At 36.7% G+C, this 24,113-nt stretch overlaps 1 protein-coding gene and 1 non-coding gene across 4 annotated transcripts in view; one reads left to right on the top strand and one right to left on the bottom strand.

The window, feature by feature from the left end:
- The first annotated feature begins 497 nt into the window (after window positions 1–497).
- On the top strand, window positions 498–668 carry LOC116666141. The gene has a single exon (XR_004322989.1). It is a non-coding gene; the product is annotated as a U1 spliceosomal RNA (small nuclear RNA).
- Window positions 669–7,470: 6,802 nt separating this feature from the next.
- The window catches only part of LSM14A (LSM14A mRNA processing body assembly factor), a 50,123-nt gene continuing 33,480 nt past the window's right edge, over window positions 7,471–24,113 (bottom strand). Inside the window, exons 4-11 of one of the 3 annotated variants that reach the window (XM_032486182.1) lie at window positions 22,788–22,910; window positions 18,707–18,883; window positions 18,360–18,425; window positions 15,898–16,080; window positions 15,621–15,792; window positions 14,218–14,449; window positions 10,456–10,492; window positions 7,471–8,535 (exon numbers count right to left, since the gene is read on the bottom strand). In XM_032486182.1, coding sequence (XP_032342073.1) covers window positions 10,466–10,492; window positions 14,218–14,449; window positions 15,621–15,792; window positions 15,898–16,080; window positions 18,360–18,425; window positions 18,707–18,883; window positions 22,788–22,910 — 980 coding nt within the window. In that variant the 3' untranslated portion in view covers window positions 7,471–8,535; window positions 10,456–10,465. The remainder of the gene's footprint in view (window positions 8,536–10,455; window positions 10,493–14,217; window positions 14,450–15,620; window positions 15,793–15,897; window positions 16,081–18,359; window positions 18,426–18,706; window positions 18,884–22,787; window positions 22,911–24,113) is intronic. The other 2 variants (XM_032486185.1, XM_032486183.1) reach the window with 2 other exon arrangements.

Consider the following 24,113-nt stretch of genomic DNA (forward strand, 5'->3'; position numbering starts at 1 on the left):
AGTTTGGGATTAGAATGTTCACGCCACTATATATAAAACATAACCAACAAAAACCTACTGTATAGCACAGGGAACTATATTCAATATCTTTCTTATAATAACCTATAATGGAAAAGAATCTGAAAAGAAATATATATATATTTATGTATAACAGAATGATGCTTCTGTACACCTGAAACACATTGTAAATCAACTATCCTTTAATAAAAAACAACTATTTTTTTAAAACCGACTATTAAGTATCATAATAAAAAAGCATTTTGAAATTGAAAAAAAAAGAACACTGGAAGAAAAGCAGAAGCAAGATCATCACTTCAGTTTGGGGAATACTATGTTAGAAAAGCTACTTTAAGACCTTTACAGGCATCAAGAAGTCAGATCTAGACTCAGAAGAGATCTGTGCTGGATAAAAAGTGAATGTGAGAATAACTCCAGGTAGTTAAGGCCCTAGGGGTTGATGCCATAGACAGTATGCAGTTTAAAAAGAGAAAAAAAGCAAATTTACCTGGCAGGGGAGATAACATGGTCACGAAGGTGGTTTTCCCAGAGTGAGGCTTATTCCATTGCACTCCGGATGTGCTGACCCCTGAGATTTCCCCAAATGTGGGACACTTGACTGCATAATTTGTGGTGGTGGGAGGTGGAGAAAAAAGTTAAAGTAGAACCTTGAGGAACACTATCCTTTCAAAATGGGGTGATTGAAAAATTAGAATTAGGCAGACAGAAGCAGCAAGTAGAGAGGGTGGGAGGAAAGCCAGATGAGTATGGCAGCCAGGAAAACAAGAGTATTTTAAGAAGGAAGAAGTCGACCGTATGAAATGCTTCTGTAAAGCAAGTAAGAGAGGAAAACTGTGAAAGGTTTGCTGGAGCTCACTGGGGACGTCACCAAGAACTGCTTCAGTGGTATACAGAGTAGATCAAGTGGGTTAGGAAGTGGAAGGGAGATCAGGCGTCTAGACAGTTAAAGAGTTAAGTAGGAAATGGTAGGATGTAGGATTTGTCATAATTTTCTTAAAAAAAAAAAGAAGTCTTTGATATAATAAATGCTACATAATTACAACTACCGGCATACTTCATCTTCTTCTGCTTTGCAGACGCTGCTTTGACAAACTGAAGGTCTGTGGCAACCCTGCATCTAGTGAGTCTATTGGCGCCATTTTCCCAACAGCATTATTTTAAAATTAAGGTATGTATGTTGTCTTTAAGACGTTATTATTGTATATTTAACAGACTACAGTACACTGTAAACCTAACTTTTACATACCTAGGAAATAAAAAAGTTGACACGACTTGCTTTATTGTGCTATGTTTTATCGTAGTCTGGAACTGAATCCGCAGTATCTCCAAGTTGTGCCTGTATATGTCAATGTGAGTACTAACATACTAATACACTACATAATACACTAGCAGAATAACTAAATGCAAACGCAAAGGATCCTTTATCAAAGAAGTTGAAGCTATAGGCAGAAATAACTCAATAATGTAAGTCTGGAAATGGGGAAGTTTTTGACAGGACGTCTTTTCTCAATTTTTATAGGACAACCAGGAAAAGGCCGGATGCAGATGAGGTTGGTTTAGACGCTGTGGTGCGTGCCTGAAGCAGTTTCCATCCAATGGCTTCTGGTTCTCTTTGAAATAGATGGCAGGGCTGTTTGCTGACTACAGAGGTGATTACAGAAAAGTACTAAGTTTTGCTGGCAATGTTGAGGACCCAGTAGAGAGCAGTCACCGGATTTACAGTGGTACTAATTCTCTTCTGTGATCTCTTCTGCAGGACATAACCCTCTGGGTGAATACTGACAATGTGGGGGCGGGTAGATGCTTTTATGGTCGGGGTTTCTCTAGGAAGGAGCACAAGAAGATCAAAAGAGGAGCAAGGGAGATTAAGGTATTTGTGAGATAAATGATTGGATCATGGAGTCTAGGCTGGTTGGAGATGGCGGTAGGGAAAGCAAAAAAAGGGAGCTAACGAAATCAAAAGTAGAAAGATTCCTGACCTGGAAGCTAAAAGCAGTTACTGAGCAAGGGAGTGGTTAGGTCACTGCATATACGTGTATTTATTTCTTGAGCAAGCCATTTGGAAGATCAACGTGTGAGGTGTCTAATACCCGTGATTCAGAGGTGATGCAGCTGAGGTTGATGGACAAGGTCCAGGTGTGTCCACAGGTTTGGGTGGGAGATGAGAAGAAACGGTCACAGGGCAAGGAACAGGAACCAGGGTGTGGGATGGATCTAGAAGAGTTAACAAAGCAGTCCCGAATGCTGTCCTTTATAAAGACTGCTTACAAGTTTGGCCTTTGACTGACATCTGGAAATCTAGACTTGAGAAGGATTTCCATCATCCTCACTATACCTAAATTGTTTGTACGAACAATGTGGTTTACTCGTGCTTTACTTCTGGGAGTCTGGGATTTTGGTATGTGCCAAGCAGAGGCTGCCTACGTTACCAGCCTCCGATCAAAACCCTGGGCACTCAGCCTCTAATGAGCTTCCCTGGTAGACAACATTCCACACATGTTGAAACATCTCATCGCTGGGGAATGAAGTACATCTTTCATGACTCCACTTTCAAAGTCCCTTCTGGACGTGTGAGCCTGGCTTACTCTAGACTTTGCCCAAGTGTCTTTTCCTTTGATAATTTTGCTTTGCATTTTTTGCTGTAAGAAATCGTAACCATGAGTATGATTGTCCTGGGGACTTCCAACACAGGTGGGTAAACCACACAGATGTTGAAGTCATTTGGAATAATATAAGTACAGAGGAAGGGAAAGGCAGGTATACTTTTTTTAAGGAGATGGGTAGTAATCAGGTCATTACAAGATCATAACCAGATAAGTGAGGGGATTACAAAAGCCTTAAAAGAGTAAGTAGGGGTTTTACCGAGGGGGGGGGGGAGCATGGACACCAAGCCTACATCCTGAACGTAGGTTTGTAGGACGAGGAATACTTCAGTTCTGCCACTGGGAAGGGTGCTATGTGGAGCAGTGCCTTTAGGGGACAAAGGCTAGGCACAGAGAGGATTAACCCTGCATCTGCTCTAACACATACATCTATGCCTACATCTATAGCACCCCAGGGTTTTCTGATACTTTATTTCTAGTAACAAATAACTAGCAGTAGCACAGTGGTGTGGAGTAGCACCATAGCTGTGCACGACTATCTTTCATAGTACTCAAAGTCCTTAAGAGGTTTAAGTCAGTATTCCTTTCACCCACTCTAACTTCAGCTTCTCTTGCTGAGGAAAAAAGTGTCCGCATTATTTTAACAGCCAAAAGCTAGAAACTACCCAAATGCAGTAGAATGGATAAACAGTGGCCTATTAATACAATGGAATATTATACTGCAACAAAAATGAACACTCCACAGTCAAATGCAACAATGTGGATGAATCTCACAAACACAATGTTGAGCAAAGAAGCTAAGCACAAAAAAGTACATACTGCGTAATTCCATTTAAGAACAAAAACAAGGAAAAGCAATCTATGCTGTTAGAAGTCAGGATAGTGGTTACCCTTGAGGGGGTGGGGGCTACTGGGAGTTGTAGAGGGGCTTCTGGGTACTCTTTACATAGGTAATTATGATATGCGTGCTTTTCTGTGTGCACATTATACTTTAAAATAAAACAGTGCTACTCAATATACTAAGTGAAAAAAGCAAGTTTCACAATAGTATATGTACTATGAATCCATTTTTATCGAAAAGCACATGTCTGTACAGAACAATGCCAGGCAAAATATATAGCCAAATGGTTTTGACTGTGGTTAGCTCTGGGTAGAGGGGCTGTAGATTTTCTTTTCTTTCTTCTTTTCCCTTATTTATTTTTAAAAACCACCTTCCATACTGCCCATATCCTTTTTACAATGTATTACTTGTACAAAAACAAAACCATACCTAATTCCATTTTGTAAACTGCAAACTGCAAGGTTCCAATACTCACTGAAATGCCATTAAATACTGGAATGGACAAAGGGATAACCATCATCCAACTAATCCATTAAAAAAAATTCACGAAACAATTTCAGCACAAGCAAAATCCTGAATTGCAATGTTGGGATTTGCATTCTCATCAACAATCCTGTGTGAGGCCAGCAGCGGAGGATTATCAGGATTAAGTGAGCACCAGGATTATAGAAGCACACTCCAGACATCTAGTAAACATGTTCCTGTCCCCTGTACTGGGATGACTGTAAACCATTCACTGGAATTCATTACAGTCTCGCCCTGGCCCAGGCTTCTCACACTTTCTCAAAATTGGCGTTCTTTACTCTCTCCCCTTACACTTGCAGACTGTTCTTCGAGTTTGGAGGCAAAGGCAAGACTTTCTGGGTCATGAGCTCCTTGCTGGCCGCTCTCAGTTGTTTCTGTGCACCTAAACTATGAGTCACCCTAAGAAAGCCTTATTATTGAACTGAAATATGCTTTGGCCTCACAGAGCTGCTTTGTTTCTTTATAAACCACAATACGAACATCACTGCATTTTAAAGCATTTCCCTAAGATCAACATTCACGGTGAACCAGAATCAGATTTGGGTTGATTTTGATATGTCTGTGAGCTAAACCCAAAAACATTTTTTTTAGTCAGCCAAGTTTGTTAAATATGAACCGAGCTGGAACATAAAGGACACCCATACCACTGACTCACAGCTCAGTACCATCACTGAGAACAGAAACCACATTAGATTCAGATGCACCACGTGCTCTTGGAGCCACATTTATAAATGTCTCAAACCACAAGCTCGCTTTTTACTAGCCCTGACTGAAAAGCAGGATAACCTCTGCTCCTCAGGAGGCTATTACCCAACAAGAGCAGTGCCTGGGACCTGAATCTTTAGCTTCCCCGTGTACGCACCAGCTGGCTGAACGCTCTGCTGGCCTCTACCTCTCTGCTGCTCAAAGTTAACACCCTCTCTTACTTCCCTCACGTGACCAGCTCCTACTCAGGGGATACCTCTTCCACGAAGTTGTCCCAGTGCCTCTACCTTCGGAGAACTAAAGTGGCCTGCTCTGAGCTAATCCCCGCTAGGCATCCTGAGATCCAGAGATTAATGATGCTACTTTACTTTCCTAAGTTTGATTCCCATTGTACTAATACTTGTCATCTTTTAAAACCACAGTCAAAACAGGTAAACTAAGTAAACTGGTGACATCTGAGCTCCTAAGAAATCATTCACCTTCATTACCTTATACTGTGACACTCTCCCGACTGCCACTGTTTAAACCAGTTTATAGTATCTGAACTAATAGGGCAGGGGGATCCTGTCACACTGAACCACTGAATCCAGACAGAATTAGATCTGAACTATTACTACAGGGCTTCACAGAAGGAGCACCTTCTCTTTCAGGCAGACAACCAGAGACAGGGACAAGTCACATAAAAGTGAGACAGAAACAACATACACCCGTTTCTTATATGCCAGGAACTGAGACTCAATCTCCCCATTTCCCCCTACACTGTCCTGCAGAAATGTGCCCCATCTTCCACTTAGTCCTTTCCCACTCTTCATGCTCCAGTCACAACCTGGACATGAGATTTGGAAGGATGGAGAAATGATAAAATAATCCTACGTGGAAACACCACCAAGGCCCCTACGAGGAAGGGGCTAGATTCGATGAGCCAGCTGTGAAGTTTTAAATTTGTCTTTCTAAACCTGCCTGATCAGAACTACCTGTGAGACAGACCAATTCCCAGGTTCCACTACAGAATTTCAGAACCGAACTCTTCAGGTGTGAAGCATGGGAATTTGTACTTTGTAAATCAACTACACTTCAGTTAAATAAAAGTAAAAATAAAAATGTGCTCCTCAGCTGATTCTGGTAAGAGATTTATGAACTACTGAGAGAGAACAGGAAGAAGTGGTAATTTCTACGTGATAAATGAGTTGCCAAGATGCTGCCAGTGCTCCTGTAAGTATGGTCCTTTTCTTTTCATATACCATGTAAAGACTCCTCAGTGAAGTTTTTAAAAATTTGTTGGGGGGTGGGAGAGGGGATTATTTCCCAAATCATTGTCCTTCCAGCATTTCTCAAAGTGGAAGGGCCACTGATGCACTTTAGGCTGGATAACTGGATACAGCACTGTCCAGCATAGCACAGGACATTAACTATCCGGGCCCTTACTCTTAAATGCCAGTGTGGTCCCCCAAAACATCTGTTTTCACACTCTTGAATGCTCCACGGATGTCAGTTCACCCCTGATTAAGAGCCATTGAGCTGAATTAATATTCCTGACCTCTTCCCCTAGCCTTCACATTAAGTTGTGCTTTTGGAGGGAGAAATGGTCTATCCAAAGATGAGTTTAGGAGGAATCAGCCCTTCCCTGTTTCCACCTGCGTGTCCACAGAGGGTACACTCTTAACCTGAGGTTGGCTTGTGCCTGCTTGGTTTAGTCTCCTCATGTCATGGATTGTAACTCAGGAGCTGTCTACACTCTAGGAGGGGGAGAAAGGGCTTTGAGTTTTACCTAAAAACCTAGGGAAAAAAAAAATCCTAGGGGAAAAAAGTAAGAATTTAGTTATTTTAGGGATATAAATATGATCACAATTCCACTCTTGGATGTTAAAGATACCTTCCACTATGTTTTTCTATTGTTAAGAGAGTATCACTGTTTAAAGAGAAAGAACTTTGACGAACATTTTTTATTGAACAGTTTTATTCTGTCTTAGAATAAAAACCTTGCTTTAATATTGTAAGGTGCACTGCAGGTATGCCATGCTGCCAGTTATTACTGGGACACCAAATGCCCTATCAGTGACCCAGAAGGCTTGGGAAATGCATGAATTCATACTTTCAAAGTAGGCAGAACTGGTATTTACAGTTTTCCTTCTTCAAATCAGCCTGGGACATCTCAAACAGTCTACACAGGTATTGCCATAGCACTTGCTTTGATATTCAGAATGCCTCAGAAATGTGTTCAGTATCATGACTTGTGGGTCCTCCAAAAGACTTTGTTCTTAACATGCAAGCAAACAGTGTTAAACAAATTATCTAAACTATGGCTGCCAAGTATTGAACCTTAATAATGAAACCAAACTACAAAACATCTTCTTGTAGAGCTATACAAAAGACATAAAATTAAAATTAAAAATATCAACCACCGTTAAATATTCCAATCCTCCTACAATGCAGTTTTTCTTATCTTTATCACTACTGAATATTTTAAGGAGAAAGTTAACAAAAATCAAAATAGATAAAAATATTTAAATCTTTGGATTCTTTTATTCCATGGCCTTCAGAAAAACACAAAAACGGCCAGATTTTTCCCACTATAGCCTAAAATGACAAAAAGATTTACCGGTAATTTATAATTAGCAATGAACTCTATACTGAGTCATTTGTGGGTCAGAGGCCGAAGGACCAGTGTTACATTATCCTGTAGGTTGCCAAAATAATTTCTAATGCTCTGAATCCTGAAATATAATGGAGTAAGTCAGGGTATCACAACAAACTTCCAGGCATATCAGGAAGAACAGGTTAGTTGACACTCAGTTTTATTGTCTTAAAAAAGGAGGGGAGGTACTTATTTGAAAATACAGTTAAGTACATTCTTATCTATGATTATTTACATTTGTATACTGAAAATATCTGTTATTTGGATAAATCCTGTGATATGCCATTTGCTACAAAATAAAGTTCTTACAATGAGCGTGAGTAATTTATCCTTTTTAGATAATGGAAGAATGTATCAAATCTTCATTTATGTTCCAAACATTAAAAAAAAAAAAATCAAAAATCGTTAAGCCTGGAAAGCTATGAAGAAAAGACCCACCCATAGCTCTTCCTCAGCACATCAACTTCTGAAAGAACACAGTATGTTTGCTGACTTTAAAATGTTTATTCTTTAAAAAATTAGTTGCTTTTTATACAGCTATACAAAGTTCTTAATGTTTCTTTGGCAATGGAATATAATGGAATTTTACAACTATATAAAAAAGTTACCTTTGCCTAAGAAACAGTATTTACTGTGTATACATCGTTTACTGACAAAATTCTCTACCATCCAGCACCCTAATTAATTGACAAAATAAGCTACCTCAAAAGGGATATTACAGGATTTCCAAAAAGAAAGAAATAAACACACACACACACACACACACTCACACCCACACACACATCCTCCTCTGGCTCAAAACACAGTATCACGGCCCTATCTGCAGGAAACTTGCAATAATTGCCAAATACAATTTAGTGATAAGAAAAACCCTTTCAGTGATGAAAAAATACTTATTAAGTCCCACTGGAGTACTGCTTTAGTTTAACTATACATAAGAAATTACTTAGCCTTCTGCTATTCCAAATATATTTAATGCTCATTTTTTAAGATGAGCGTCCCCCCACCCCCCCGAAAAGTAACTGCATTGTATCTTTGAAATTAAGCAGGAAAACAAACAAAAACCCAGTGCTGGTGACAAATATACAGCAAAATCACTTCTTCATTCTTCGCATAGATTGAAACCAATTCTCAGGAACATGAAGAGCTAGAAATCCAACTACTTTCAAAGACTTGTTTGTAGACTATGCAGCAACTTTGTTGTCTTTCTAAAAAGGAAAAAGAAATTAGCTCAAGTTTCAAAGTATTGGTTTATTAGTAAGTATTTTTAATTTGTGTAAGTATATTTCCTTTAAATATACCCTCCTCTTGCTTTCATGTATAAATCCATTTTACTGATTTCCAGGACACACCTTTTGTCACTTACACACCCAGTAGTAGCTCATAATTTGTTAACTGTATTTTCCAGTTAGCAGAGGTTACAGCAGTGGTGGTGTGGGCTTGTCCTAGCAAGGCGGCTTCCCCCACCCTCGCTAAGATAAAGGCATACTCCACTTTGGTTGCTGTCCTAATAATTTTTTAAAATAATGATAGAACTTAATCAAGCCTTGAACATAGTAGGTCAAACTCATCAGATACAACTGACAACATACTGTGAGACTAATAAAATCCCCAAGTCTTTGATGGTTTTACTAAGCAACAAAATATCCAGAGAGTAAAACAACATTCCTCTCCAAAGTTTCATGCCAGGAGAAAGCAGTGATTTGGAAATTCATTTTAAAAAGACAACTTAAATCTAAAGTAAGTTCTAAATATCAGACTGTTGACTGGGAAATTTTTATAAAAGTAACCAGGGAAAAAGCAATAAAAATCTCAAGGGGTCTCTAGTTCTCCAGTGAGATTAACTCTAAACTAAAGGCTTGTACTCAGCCATCATAGTCAAGGGCTTCTATTTTCCACAAGATTAGTTGCTACCATATACCGGATTTTTACTGCTGATTCTTAGTTGGTTAGAAATACACAGTTCCTATGTTAAAGACTTAACTGTATCTGTGTATACAACACAAAATCATTTGTACAATGTTATTAAGTTAGAATATATATGGCATGGTGTAAACTGGTACAGAGAGAAATAAGCTGAGGATAATCCCACTGTCCCCCACCTATGCCAACCTTCACATGCCCCGTTTTTTTTTTTTTTTTTTAACCTTTCAGAAAGCTGTATGGTCAATCCAGACCTTTTAGGGTCCAAAAGCTGTGGTTTTCTGAAAGGTTAAAAAAAAAGAAAGCAAAACAAAGAAGAAAAGAAGTAGAGTGAAGGCAGGAGAAGGGGGAGACAGAGGTAGCAGGAAGAAGAGAAAATAAAAGGGGGAAAGAGAGAGACAGTACCATGCTGAGTCATTTCAAATACCTCACTGTCCCTGGACCCTCTCTGAAGGAACACAGATTCAAATGGAAAGCGATCTGTCTCACTCATCATAGTGGCTTAACCTCCTTAGCAGCATTTAAAATAGGAGTGGGCTATACATTCTTATTATCCCCAGCCTGATCTCCCACCCCCCAAAGAAAGAGAGAAAAGAAAAACACTACAGGACCATACTCACCACAAGTTTATGTTTCTAACACTATTCTTAAGCAAAACTGGGCTGGAAGTCAAAGAGTATGAGTTTTGGCTTTATTAGCTTGTACTTAGATCAAGAGAGTTAATTTCTCTGAGTCCTTGGTTTCCTAACTATTGGGAGTACGGTGGGAGAGAGGTTCTAGGCTGTTATCTCTAAGGAGTTAAAAAAAAAAAATCCACAATCCCTTCTTTACCCACGTTTCATTAAATAACCAGATAAACCTGTAAGTTCATGCCAAGGGAGCATAAAGAACAAAGCTAACCCGTTACATGAAGCCTGCTGCAAATGCCATTGCACTCCATCTCTAAGAAGATATTTCAGAAACGAGTTTAATCCCTGAGAGAAATCTCCTTTATGTAACAGTGGTCACTCACTATTTTCGTATGTAAAGGCAGCAGATGATATGATTTAGAAGGCATAGGCTGTTGAGAATGTCAGGGATCTAGCGGCAGACAGAAGGATCATTCAGCTATGGAATGGACAATCAACGGCTAGCCACACTGATGGAACTTCAGCCTCACTGAATGTGGAAGAAACGTATTTTTAATCAACATGCCCAGTACTTACTTCAAGCCCATTATGGCTCCGTGCTGAGATAGGTGTTCTGGTGGAAAGAAAAGTAAAATACATATTCACTAATGCCAAGAGGCTCCCATCTAGTTGGCGATGCAGAACAAAGTAAAACACATGAAATAGGGAATATATTTAAAATATGTACTGATGAAAGCAGATACCACAGGAGGTCAGAAAAGGAAGAAATCAGTGGAGGAAGGAAGAGAAGTTTCTAAGGATAGAGCAAATCTTGGGCAAGACTGAAAGGAGGTCCTGACTTTTACTGCTCCTGTCTCCCCACTAGACTATAAACACCAAGAAGCCTGGGGCTGCATGCTTTGTTACCACAAATGTCCAGCACAGAGCCTGGCATGTGTGATGCATCTGATATACTTGGTCAATAAATGAGGTTAAAGCTGGAATCAAGCAGTATGTATAAGAGATGACCATGAGCCAACCTGCTTGAATCAAATAGGCTAAAGGGTAATAAGAAATGGGGCAGAATGTATCATAGTGGGACCCTCACAGAGTGAAAAGAGCAGGCAGTGCAATATCACATTAGAACCTTCAAACCATCAGGGTAATGCCTGAGGTCCAGTGAATCTATCACTCCTTAAAATATCGAAGTAGATGTTGATCTATCTGCCAGGGAAACAGCAGTGCAGATAAAGATTCATGTAGACAACCTCTATAATGCATTCTAATTCTGCAGTATATATGATAGGAGTTTTAACTAAAGGCTTAAAATGGCTGGACAGTGAGACATGGCATTAATAAGTGCATGTACTATGTACACAGTGGTTCTGCAAAGGTTTACTGATGACTGTTCAGATAAAGGGGAGTAATGGTCTGGTCTTACACAGAGAATATGACAGCTGTTTTTTCCAAATTATCTGAAAAACATGAAGAAGAGTATATTCTGTTTGTTGGAAAGGTAGTTAAACGATTAGGTTGAAAATAGAAGGGGAAGGGTTTTCATTCAAATTATGTGTATGTCTGTGAATTCCTAATAATTAGAGCATCCATGGGGTGGGAATGGATGCTCTCAGGAGGAGTAAGCTCCCAACCGCTATAAGAGATACCAAGGGAAGAGGTTAGTTTGGCCAGGAGGTTATACATCTCAGATGTTTTCCAACTCTGAGACTTCAATGAACTTTAAAATAAGGTGCATTTGAGATAAAACTGTGCAACTCTCTATCCACAAATATCAAAACTGATGGCCTGAAAGGTTTAACAACTCAACAGAGGGCACGCTAGCAATAATTATTAAAATTCCAATAAGTTTCAAGTCTAATTTAAACATACTTTTTCTCAAACCAAGCTGACTCAATGTGGTCTTCAACAAGGAGTTGCCATTGGCTCTTTAGCAGGTAGCTGACATGCCTGAAGTGAGGTAAAGAGAGACTGAAGGTCTGAAGACCAATCAGTGGGTTAGTATGGCAGCTGAGAAACATCTCGAAGGAATGGATGTGGGACCTGATAATGGGCCATGATCACGGATACCGCCACTGCCCAGGATACAAAAAGAATGTCAGACTGAGATGATGCAAAGGCAGGAAGATGATGAGGTCATTCTGAAGAAGGTTAAGTTTAAGTTGATCACAGGACACAATGCAAACAAACACAGAGAAATGCAGATGAAAGCATACAAGATCTAAGCTGAAAAATTGATTAAAAGCTAAGAATAGATAAGCTCAGAACAGGGAAGGGGAAACTGGCAGGTGAGGGAGGGAGAGAGAGAGAGAAAGCTCAAGTATACACAAGAGTGCAAACGTGAACATGAACACTCGAAAGATGGAGCAAACTGAACACTACAGGCAGAAGGAATAGGTAAAAAGGTCCTGAGATAGGAATAAGCTTGGCACTAAACAAGAGCTAGAAGGCCCGCAGGTCTGTAGCAGAAGGAATGAAGAACAGGGCAGTCCCACTGGCAACAAGGCCTAGAGCAAGCCCTAGACTTCTGACCTGGAGAGCAGCCAGATCATGACGTGCCCTTATACGCTGTGTTGAGGAACATTTTTTTTTTTTTAATTGAAGTATAGTTAGTTTACAAGGTGTCAATTTCTGGTGTACAGCATGTTTCAGTCATACATGTATTTGTTTTCATATTCTTTTTCATTATAGGTTACTCTAAGATACCGAATACAGTTCCCTGTGAAGAAACTTGTGTTTATCTATTTTATACATAGTAGTTAATAGAACATGTGTTATTTTTATAAAGAAAATAATATCAAAAGTGTTTAAAAAATCAGGAAGACCCCAAGTTGGGTAGGTGTATATCAATGCCATTGCAGAGGAGTTAAGGGCAAATATTTGTGAAAAGGCTACTGAATTCTATAAGCAATAGGTCACTGGCAACTTCAAGAGGAGGAATAGTGGCAAGTAAGAGGTGTTCTGTAGTTCCCAAGACATAGTTTCTGAGCTGGAATGGCCATTTTGCAAGTTAGAAATCCTGCAGCTCCATCAGGTTGCATCCACCATGGCTGGATAGCCTGAGCTAATGACCTGAGGCTTATTTTCAGCAGTCCTGGCTATGATGACACAATACCAAAGGCATCAAAATTAACAGAACAGACCCAAAAGCCACTAACACTGATCCTTTAAGAGGGATCTCAACAATGGTCAGTTTTAAATATTGAATAATGAAATTCCTGCTAGCAGGTCTTTCTGTTTCTCGCTGTTCTTTGCAATTCCTAGTAGATCTCTTTACGAAGTGATTTTCATTCTTTCTTTGATTATATACCTTCCTCCACACTATCCCTAAAATCAATAAACTAGCACAGTAACATTGACTTAATTGACAGATCCTTTTAAATAAATTTTATATATAAACTTACTATTCAGAGCTAGTTTTTTTAGCAGCAGTTCCCAAATGCCAATATATTTTCAAGACAACAGTTAAAAAAAAAAAAAAAAAAAAAAAAAAAAAGCAAAAAACCCAAAAAAACCCAGGGAAAATGTAGTTGAGGTTTCCGCAAAACTAAATTAAGAGCACTGACTCAGGAACAAAATCACTAGGTTCAAGACTCAGCCTGTGTATGTTCATGTGTGACTGAAGCATTATGCTGTACACCAGAAACTGACACAACATTGTAAACTGACTAGACTTCAATAAAAACACGTACATGATAAAAAGTTGACTCAGCATCATCACTTACTAGTTGATCTTGGGCAAGTATTTTAGTATCTCTGTACCTATTTCCTCATTTGTACACATGAAACACTATATAAATGTTAGCTGCTATTAAGTGTACAGGTTTGCTTCCCATTTGGGAGTATGTTCTTCCTAGATTCTTTTGGTGCTAAGGCATACTCTATAATGTGAAATAAAGGTGACATAATATGGTCCTTTTTATACTGTATAATGTCTTTAGTGATTCCCTGTGCTTCCAACAACAAAAGTTTTCGAAGGAGAAGAAATTAAAAAAAGAAAGAACCCCAGGTCAGTCTAATAGTTTTTTTGGAAGAAATTTTTGTAACAGTCCATGAAATCTGAAACCATGGTTCTATAATAAAAAGACAAAATAGGGTATCATATTTCTATTTCTTACTTCCTCCCACTGAAAAGGAAATAGTTAAAAAAAAAATTGGATTCATTAGCCAAGAAGTTATTGCTCCTTAAAATTACATAAGTATTCTGCAGGTACACCCTCCTCTGAAAAATCAAAATGGAAGTTATATAAATGCCCTAAAAATATTTACTCAAAATAGATAAAAATTAAAAACATTTTGAGTTTCACAGAACTGCAAGCCAACCCCAAAGCATACAATACTTACCCTATATTCAAAATCTGCAAACTCCCTGCCCCCACGACCTCCTCTGAATCCACCACGAAATCCTCGAGGGGTGGTGAACGTACCACCTCGGCCACCACCACGCCCTCGGCCACCACGGAAACCAAGACCTCCTCTGCCTCTGTACCCTCCACGGCCACGGTTTGGACGAAGTGGTATTCCAAATGTTTCTGCATTTAATCTTCTTTCTTCAGCCCAGGTTGGTCTCCGTTCTCTATTATGAGAACAAATAATCTTTAGTGTATCAAGTTTTAAAGAACATTTTCCAGCCAAACTATGTAGCACTAATTCCCAAATTAAAGCTAAGTAATTCCTAAAGATCAAATAAAAATAAGCACCTTATCTAAATCATCACAGACTGTCCATGGCAATATGTCCCTATAATATTCTGTTCAACTTCATGTTGGTTGGTTGGTGCTATAATATGACTGGTATTAAGTTTCTCGTAAATGTAGTTGATAATACAAAGAAACTGACAGCAGCCCTGATGTAGTGGGAACTCATATGTAATAGGACTGGCAATTGACTACTCCCTCCAATCAGCCCCAAAGGAAGAAAGGGCAAAGACAGGAAAGGAAACCCTGTCTCAGGAAGTGATGAGAAGGAAGGCAGATCTCCTAGTATGCTCCTGGCCAAATCTCTGGACCTGATGCCTCAAGCAAGTGTCTGAATTGTTGCTGCCGCCGCCGTAAAGTCCAGACAGGACTCAGAATCATCCCCATCCTTGCTGAAATTTTAGTAGACGACTGCCACCAGGTGGCACTAAACTGCAACTAGGAGAACGACAATTTGGATAGGGAGCAGAAACTCTTGAACTTTTAGTTTGTTATACTGGGTCCTTTCATTAACCAATTTTCTGGATCTGTATTTACTACAATATGGCAGAGGTTTACTATATTAGTAAACTTCATCTGAACTACTTCGTAAAGGGGTAAAGTGTTTAGATGTTAGCTGAATGTTTCTATTTTAATTACTAATTTTCAACTGTCAATGCATCCCCAAACCAAAGTATATTATTTTTTCTTTTCAAAGAGCAGTATCATATATTATACTGTATAGCACAGGGAAATATATATAAGATCTTATGGTAACTCACAGCGAAAAAAAATGTGACAATGAATATATAAGTTCATGTATAACTGAAAAATTGTGCTCTACACTGGCATTTGACACAACATTGTAAAATGACTACAACTCTATAAAAAATGTAAAAAAAAAGTAAAAAAAGAATAGCATTATATAAAATTTTTTATAAATTATTTTCTTTTAGCAAAAACACTGAAAAACTGCAGTCATTGCATATTTTTAAGTATTCAGTAAACTTTGTGAATTTATAAGAAATCATTTCACACTTCAACATCTTAAGAGCAACTTAAAAACTGTACCTATTATCATCACAAGAAATATTATCAAAGAAGGATTTAGTTTTGTCATAATAGCAATTAGGTCCAAGTGGATCTTCTTCATCTGCATTTCCTTCACTGTTTTGGGTATCAACTCCTGAGTCTCCTTTATCTTCACCATTTACAGGCTTCTCCTGTTTCTCAAGTTTATCTTCTATTGAAAAATAAGTACATACAATAAAAGTCAAGGCTTGTACCAAACACCCATAATTCACAAGTCAAATAAGAGTATTTTCTGAATAGAAAAATGAAAACATACCTTTCAATTTAAGTTTATTATGAAACTCTCTGTCAATTTCCTCCTTGTTAAATTGTGCATTTGCACTTTCAAAGTCAAAGTCTTTCTCAAATTTCATCGGACCATCTCGTCGAATACCAAATCTTCCCCTGCCACCTCGATGACCCCCACGCCCTCTCCTTGGAGCTGAAGGAGCACCTGGAACTATATTAATAAGCAAATAAAGAATTAGCTGGATTAGAGCAGAAGCTATTATTGTGATCTTTATATTAAAGAGTCAACAACAGAAATGCTTACAAGTCTCTATATACATTACTATGTATTTTTTTAAATAAAAAAGAAAGTTTCACAAACATTTAATACATAACAGACTGGGAACAGCACACATATTTATAAACTTGAAATTTATAAATGGCACACATGAACTTTATATCTATGGGGTCTATACTCATAAATGCTGACGAGTGTACAACCAAACAATTTGGGAGACTTCTGTACTAAATTACTGTGTACTCCTTGAGGGCAGGGGTTTTGTTCTGCTTATAATCCCTAATACCTACAGAGTGTCAAACATCTGAAGGGTTCTCAAAATTTAGGAAGCTTTTTATGGAAAGGATCATAGAAACCAAAATTTAAGGTAAGAAAAATAAATGAACACTTATCAGCACAAACTGCAAGACAGGAGGTGTTATTTCCACCTCACAGGTAGCACAAAAGACAAGAAGCACCAGGCTCAACCACTCCAACCACTTCCTGCTTCACTTTCACTGTCTCCCTCTAAATGGCTCTATATTAGTCAAGTCTTTCTTTACAATTTAATACAACCATAAGACTTATGAGGTATGATGAAGCAATACCAAAATAGCATAAATTACAGTGAACACTCGAGAACCCAAATATCCAACACAAGAGGAATAGTTAAGTGGAAAAAAATAAAAGAGAAATATGGAATGGTATTTGATGTGAGTTAACAGAAAAACACAGAGCACAAAGCAGCATGAACTTAAAGATTATAATTATGCGAAGTGTTTAACACATACCGATAAAGATGAGAAGTGACTATAGACTAATAGACAGGTTTGGGCTCACTGTTCACTGAACATTTGGCAAATTATCCAAGTTTGAGAAAACAAATCACAAAAACCTACAGCAGTATATCCAGACACTTAAATCTAGACAAGCAGGATGTTTAAATATTTAACTTTACTACTGAAAATGTCTTGGCCACAAGCCATAAAGTACAGCATGATACTTCTGTCTTAAATTTTGAAGGGCAGTGAAAAGGTACTTTTATTTACTACTTCACATGATTTCTGAATGATGAAAGCATGGCAATTGTTTTATCTTGAGGGAGGAGTTCTTTCTTTTTCCAAATTAAAAAAAGTGAAATATAGTAAACAAACCAGAAACTCTATGTTCTACGGTACATACAAAAACACACATAAAAATGTACAGAAGAAACAGTGTTTATACACATTTAAAAATATATCTAGTTTTCTAAAATTGAGTAAAAGATCATCTTCCAATTATTACATAATTGAGGTGATTACACACCTTTAGTTTTTAATTTGGAAGAGTTTTAAATTATAATTTATTCTCTGCTAATAAATTTAAAAATAATAAAATGGATGGATTTAGGATAAATGTTATAGATTACAAAAGAAAGTACTCAACCATATTAAATCAGTAACTATGAAAGAAAGCTAAAGTACTTGAACAATTACTTCCAAAAAAGGGGCTCAAGGCTTAATTTTAGTAAAACTTTTCAAACTTTTATGGTACAGCTAATTCCGTTCTTAAAAGCATAGAAAACCATGAAAACAATTTTATAACGTTAACATGAAATGACAAAACAACAAAAAAATACAAAAGGTAGCATAAAAGAGAAAGCCACACAACAATGTACATGTACGTGCACGGATCCTACTAGCATATTACATTCAAGAATATGTTAAAAGGCAATTGCCTACCATCAAATAGGGTTTATTCCAGACATGTAATGATAATTAAAAAAAAACCTTTCATTTAAAAATAATCAGACCAAAACCAAAACCAAACCACTCCCCCACTGCAAAACAAACGAATGGTCCTGTGCGCCCATTATCCAGTTTCCCCTCCAATAGTAACATCTTATTTAACTATTATTTATTATCAAAAATCAGGAAAAAACCAGGACGCTGGCATAATATAATAAACTACATTATAGAGCTCATTCAGATTTCAAGTTTTGCATGTACTCATTTTGGGATACGTCTTTATGTATAGTTCTATGACCTTTTGCTACATATACAGATCCACACAACTACCAGCAAAATCAAGATAAACAACTATTTGGTTACCACAATGAAACGCCCTTGTGCTTATCCTTTATATCGTCAACTCTTGCCATTCATTTTTTTAATAGTAATTATGTATCATATGTTCAAATGTTCTCTCTATTGAGAAGCATAGGATATGGCTTTCAGATACAAGTAACAACTTACCTATTTGTCTCTTGCTATCATTTCTGAGTTGCTCATTTTCTGGTCTTGAAACTTTGTGTACTTCAGCTATAGAACACATAAAAAGTGACAATCAACTCAGGACACATAATAAACTTTTTGTTAAGTTTAAATGGAAAAACAAACAAATCAAACACAAAATCAAAAATCTATACCCCCACCACCATCACTACTTTGAGTCAAATTTGAAAGACTGAACATTCTATCAAGTTCAGTTTAAACTTTCTAGGCTCATTCACATAAAATAAAACTTTTTTTTTTTTAAATGAAAATAAGGTTGGAAGATGTCAACCAGTCAATTAAGAAACAGTAAACAGCTAAAGTTCTACCTCGCCTGTGCTCTTGATTCTCTATTGCTTTTTGGCTGGTAGATGGTAAAGGCCTGGTTGATACAGGGCTCCTCCTCCCAACAGGTGCCGGAGCAGGTAAGTGGGCCGAGGCGGTCTGTACTGCTTGTTCCATGGTTGGGCTTTTTCTCAAAGGGTCTAACTGAGGGCTTGAACGACCTAAAACGTAACCAAAAGATAAGAAACTACCCTATCCTTTGGGGATTTCAAAATAATCTAGACCCTAAAAAAAAGGTGTAGAGTTTTATTTCTACCAATCAAATCCTCAGCACAAATCTGAGTTCATCTACTCATTAGATCAGAGCTTAAAACTGTTTATCTTTAGCAGGCTGGTCACAAGATTGGTTAAAAAAAATTTTTTTTAACCACCCCCACACCCACCAAACAAAAAAATTCTGGAACTTTATCTGTATTTCTACCTAGTGGAATAAGGTTTAAAAAAGTTTTTCAAAAACTGCTGCTGATAAAAGATTCCCCAGGAATATTATAAAGATGGTAGGTCAGATGCAGGCTTTCCCCAATAACCACAACCACAAGATCATACTGGCATTTTAACCATTATTTCCAGAGGCTTTAACTTTTTTAGTATTTTCCAAAGATATGTCTAAAGCGATACCTTTATACCTGTAAGTATTATCTTCATTAAATTTCCATTATAAAGGAAGTAAAGAACTAGAAAGTCAGGTGAAGTTCTTCAATACCTTAGGGGCTTGGGTAATTAAACATCAATATTAAAAGGCCAGCAATAAACCTTTCAGATAAACACACAGTAGTCATTCTCATTCTTTGCTATCGGAATGATCTCTCGGCAAATTTTTGCTTAATATGGGTTTTGTACTTACAAATTCTATTTTTCCTTTTATGAGGTCAGAGTCTGGTCACAGTACAAACAGAAAATTTTTAACATTGGGTGCTCCCATCATGCTTTTTGTCCCTAATGCTTGCTGTAAAGCTCTGCTCAAGGTGCTCTCACAACCCATGATATTGCACCAAAATAGGTTTTTAATGCTCATTTTATGTTAAAAAAAATCCCAAATATGCTGCAAACTTACTACCCACCTGTGCATATCTGCACAGGCTCCAAACTGGTAAACTGGTGAGTAATGACAGCACACTGGGTGTGCAACAGGTGCTTCATGGACTGTTTATTAGTAATACTCCCCAAGGACATGGTTATCTAAAGTATGCAATTACAAATATGTGTCACCATTTCCAGCCAGTAATGCCAAAGTTTACTCTGCCAGTAATAGAAACACTGTAATTTTCCTATTGATTATAATGGGAAATCAGGTAGTTTAAGTTTTGGCCTATGAGAAAACATTTTGTAATCGTTTATCATCTTGTGAAAGGATTTATTTATAAAACAAACATTAAGGTTTTGAAAAGCGTATTGTTTAAGTAATTTTACAATAGTATATTAAATGACTTTATAAATTTATAAAACTTTACTTCATTAAGGCTTTTCTTTAAGCCTGTGACTCAAAGTATTACAGAACTGCAAGTGATAGGGCAATCACAGCAGGTAATAACTCATTTGTTGCATAACTTGAAAACTTTCATAATTAAAGTCTAGTACTATAAAAAAAAAGTCTAGTATTACATCATGATGTCAATTTTGTTGTAAATAGTGAAATATAGCTGATACTGGACATACTATACATACATAAACTCAGAAACTCTTTTAGCATAATAAAAATACTCCCTCAAGCTGGCTTCACATTTTTATCATCACAGTTACAAGAAAATCAAGAAAACTCTAGGTGTTTAAATTTTGTAAAATTTAGAAATTTTAGTTGGTAAAATTTAAACACAGATCCCAGGTCTTCTCTCCCACTGCTTTATATAACCACACCTCTTCTTCTAATAAATATGTAATTTAAAAAAACATTTAAAACTATTTAAAACTTATTTTAGACCTAAGTACCAGGGAAAGATTCTATAGTTATTTTTCCAAATGATCAGGCAGTTGTCTGTCCCAACAGCATTTATTCAATAGCTAGTCTTTCTCTACTAGTTTAAAGATATCTTTATCATATACTAATTACTTCTTTATACTTGGATCTGTTTCTGACTTTTGTTCCATTCATCTCTAAATTAATTCTTGTATTGCTTTATTTTATGTATACTTTATTAAGGAGATAAGCCCTACCTCATTACTTTATTTTTAAAATATGTCTAGCTATACTTCCATGCTTACTTTTAAGACAGTCTATGTAATCTGTTTTACCAGGTTCTTACTATTCCATTTGAATTTAATGGAAGTATAGTAAATTCAATTATTATGAGAAGTAAAGTCTTCCTAATACTAAATCTTTGTAACGAGGAATAAGATATGTTTCTCCAGTGATACGTGACTTCTTTTATGTCCCTCTATTACATTTTGTATCTTTCATCAGAGAGGTTGGTCATATTTCTTGTTATGTATTTTATACATAATTTGAATTTCTCATCATTGTGAATATCTCCTTTATCCCCATTAATAATCAGTGGGTTAGGTCTTAGGACAACTATCAATTTTTATTCATATTCTCTACATTTTACCTCTAATTTAAGTCCCAATTTAGTCTGGGTTTTTCAGTGAATTCTCAATTGCAAGTAGAAAGTCATCACTAGCAAATAATACTAATTAAAAAAATAATAATGTTAATTTTAATATTTATACCTCTTACTTCTTTTTCACATATTCCTGATATAGCTAAAAATTCCAGAACAATGCTGAGGAGCATCTTTATTATTTTAATAAGAATTCTCCTTGTGCTTCAATATTAAGGTTAATGGTGGTTATTAATTAATATAGCTAACATCTACCTAGCAGGTTCTGTGTCATGCACTGTGCTACAGGCACTGCATGCATTTAAAAAAATTTAACTCCAACAATAAGTTTGTTAGTTTATCAGTAAAGTCCCATTTAAACTAAAGCTCCACTTTATAGTTTAGAAAATGAATGCTTAAAAAGATTTTTTCTCTAAGAATTTTTTTTTTAAAGAATGAATTCTTATTGAAAAAAACAAAACAATACACATATACACAAGTATACACTTATGTTAACTTAGAGAAAAGGTTGGATGTTAAGTATATTCTGGATAGTGAGATTACGGGTATTTTTACTTTTTTCTTATGCTTTGTGTACTTCCAATTCACCTACAACAAATCTTTAGAATGTTACAAAATTAAAAATTAAGTTATTCCAAATCAGTATGAATAAAAGTAACTACAATTATTTCAAAATATCTAAAGTGAGATACACAGGATTATGTTTAGCATTGGCTTGATTTTACCTTCAAAAGCTTTAAAAAATATTGTCCTGTGATTATGGTATCTTTCTAAAATGACTTCATGCTGTTTTATTTAAAAGTAAACATCCATATAAAGCAATGAGCCAGTAATATTCACTTTAGCAGCAGATAAAAATAGATCAGGAATCTCGGGACCACTGAAGGTTATGTGACTGGCTGGTAAAAAAACCCAGAATTTAAAAAAAAAAAAAAAAAAGAAAAAACAAACAGGATCCTTTAAGAAGCTTATTAAAATGCCAATCCCCAAGTTTCAGGGATTCTGATGTAGCAATTCTCAGGATCTATAGTTTTAAGGAACACTCCAGATCAGATGGTTTGGTTCTGGGTGGTCTACACTGAGAGTCACTGCTCTAGATTCTATGAGGATGCTAGGAAAGCAACAGCATAATGAATAGTTTGTTTCCTCATCAAAATCATCAAAGATAATTCATCCTCAGTGGTGAGCCTGGGATTGACTTGTAATATGTAAGTATTATATACAAATATTACATACAATATAATAACATTGCTCTGTAAAAAATAAGTCTGTAAAAAATAAGTCAATGTTCACTGTTTCAGTTTTATGATCTAAGAATTATAAAAAGTCTAAATAGTGGAAGTCATTCAATAATGTACTTACTGCTAATAACAATTAGAAAAATTAGAACAGAACTAAACAGAAATTATCCATGAGATTTACAAGCTGCAAAAGCTGTTACATTCAGAGAAAGATAAAAACCACTATAGAAATTTAGAGCAGAAATATTTGAAGGAAAAAAACAGCTTACCTTGAGATAACTGTGTTTTTAGAGATCTTGTGTCCTGTGTAAAGGCAGAACCAACTGCACTACTTTGGGATAGGGTACCGCTGTTTGGTGCTTCTGTTCCAAAGGATGTCAAAGAGCTTCCAGCTTTAAGAATTTTTTTTAATGACAGAAAAAAAAAAGGTTTTAAATTTTAAACCTTTCAGTTATACAAAGTAATATACTTTTTAAATAATGGTTAACTGTCACCCCCTTGTAACACTTGTGCAACTTAGTAACGGAAATTAATGAAACTGAATTAAACATAGAGCAATCTTTGACCAGCACCCTTGGATGCAACAATTTTCTGTAATATGCTGTCCTAGGCAGTTATGCAGATGGGACAGCAAGGACACACATCAGATAGAGAAGTAGCAGAAATAGTACATTTTACACCATCTGTACAAATAGTCAAATCAGCAGACTCGTCAAGGCAATGGACAATGGAGAGTCTATTTTAATGCTTTCCATCAGGACAGTTATTGTACGGCTGCCTTCTGCCTAAAGCAACCACAAAAAGTTCTGGTAATATGAGTAACAAAACCCTAGAAAAGACCCAATTCTTTGCTATACTAGGTTATGTCAATCTTCTCTACATTTCTTCACTGTTTACGGATCATTCACTTTCCATATGCTGTGTTCTCTTCTTACTTAATATTTAATCTATGTAGGATTCCTCTAGCAGGAACTGTTTCAATAGCTTTTCTTCACCCCACCTCTAAATCCAATCTAAAAATGGAATCAGAATAATCTTTTACAAAACAGAAACATAATCACATTACTACAGAGCCCAGTACCCTCTGACTTTCCACTGCCTGTAATAAAAAGTTCAAACTATTTATCTCAGTTTATAAGTCCCTCCCCTTATCTGCCTATTTCTTCTCTCATTAGTTTCCTTACTTTCACCAGTCTACTTCACAAAAGAAGTCTACCCATCTGCTTTTAAAGTATTTGAAGGTTACGATCATGCTCCTTGCAATCTTCTCATATCCAAGCTAAGCAACTCCAGTTCCTTCAACCATTACTCACCTTTACATGTTCTTTAAGCCTTCCTGCTTTTGACTTCTCCTAATTTAATAAATTCTAGTTGTTCATATCCCTCTTAACATGAGGCATCAGAACCCAGTACAGTACCTGAGACAATAAGAATCAATGGGACTCCTTTAGAGGTGCCATCCAGTCAGGCTGCAGTCCCAGCCAGCTCAGAAGACCCCTAACGTAACTTCCCAAAACCCCCAAAATGTTGGGACTAGTGCTTTCAATAATTCTGTGGAATGCTGATTCTACCCCATTATCCCTAGTATTTCTGGG

Source organism: Camelus ferus, chromosome 9 (assembly GCF_009834535.1).
Source record: "Camelus ferus isolate YT-003-E chromosome 9, BCGSAC_Cfer_1.0, whole genome shotgun sequence".
Classification (NCBI taxonomy): domain Eukaryota; kingdom Metazoa; phylum Chordata; class Mammalia; order Artiodactyla; family Camelidae; genus Camelus; species Camelus ferus.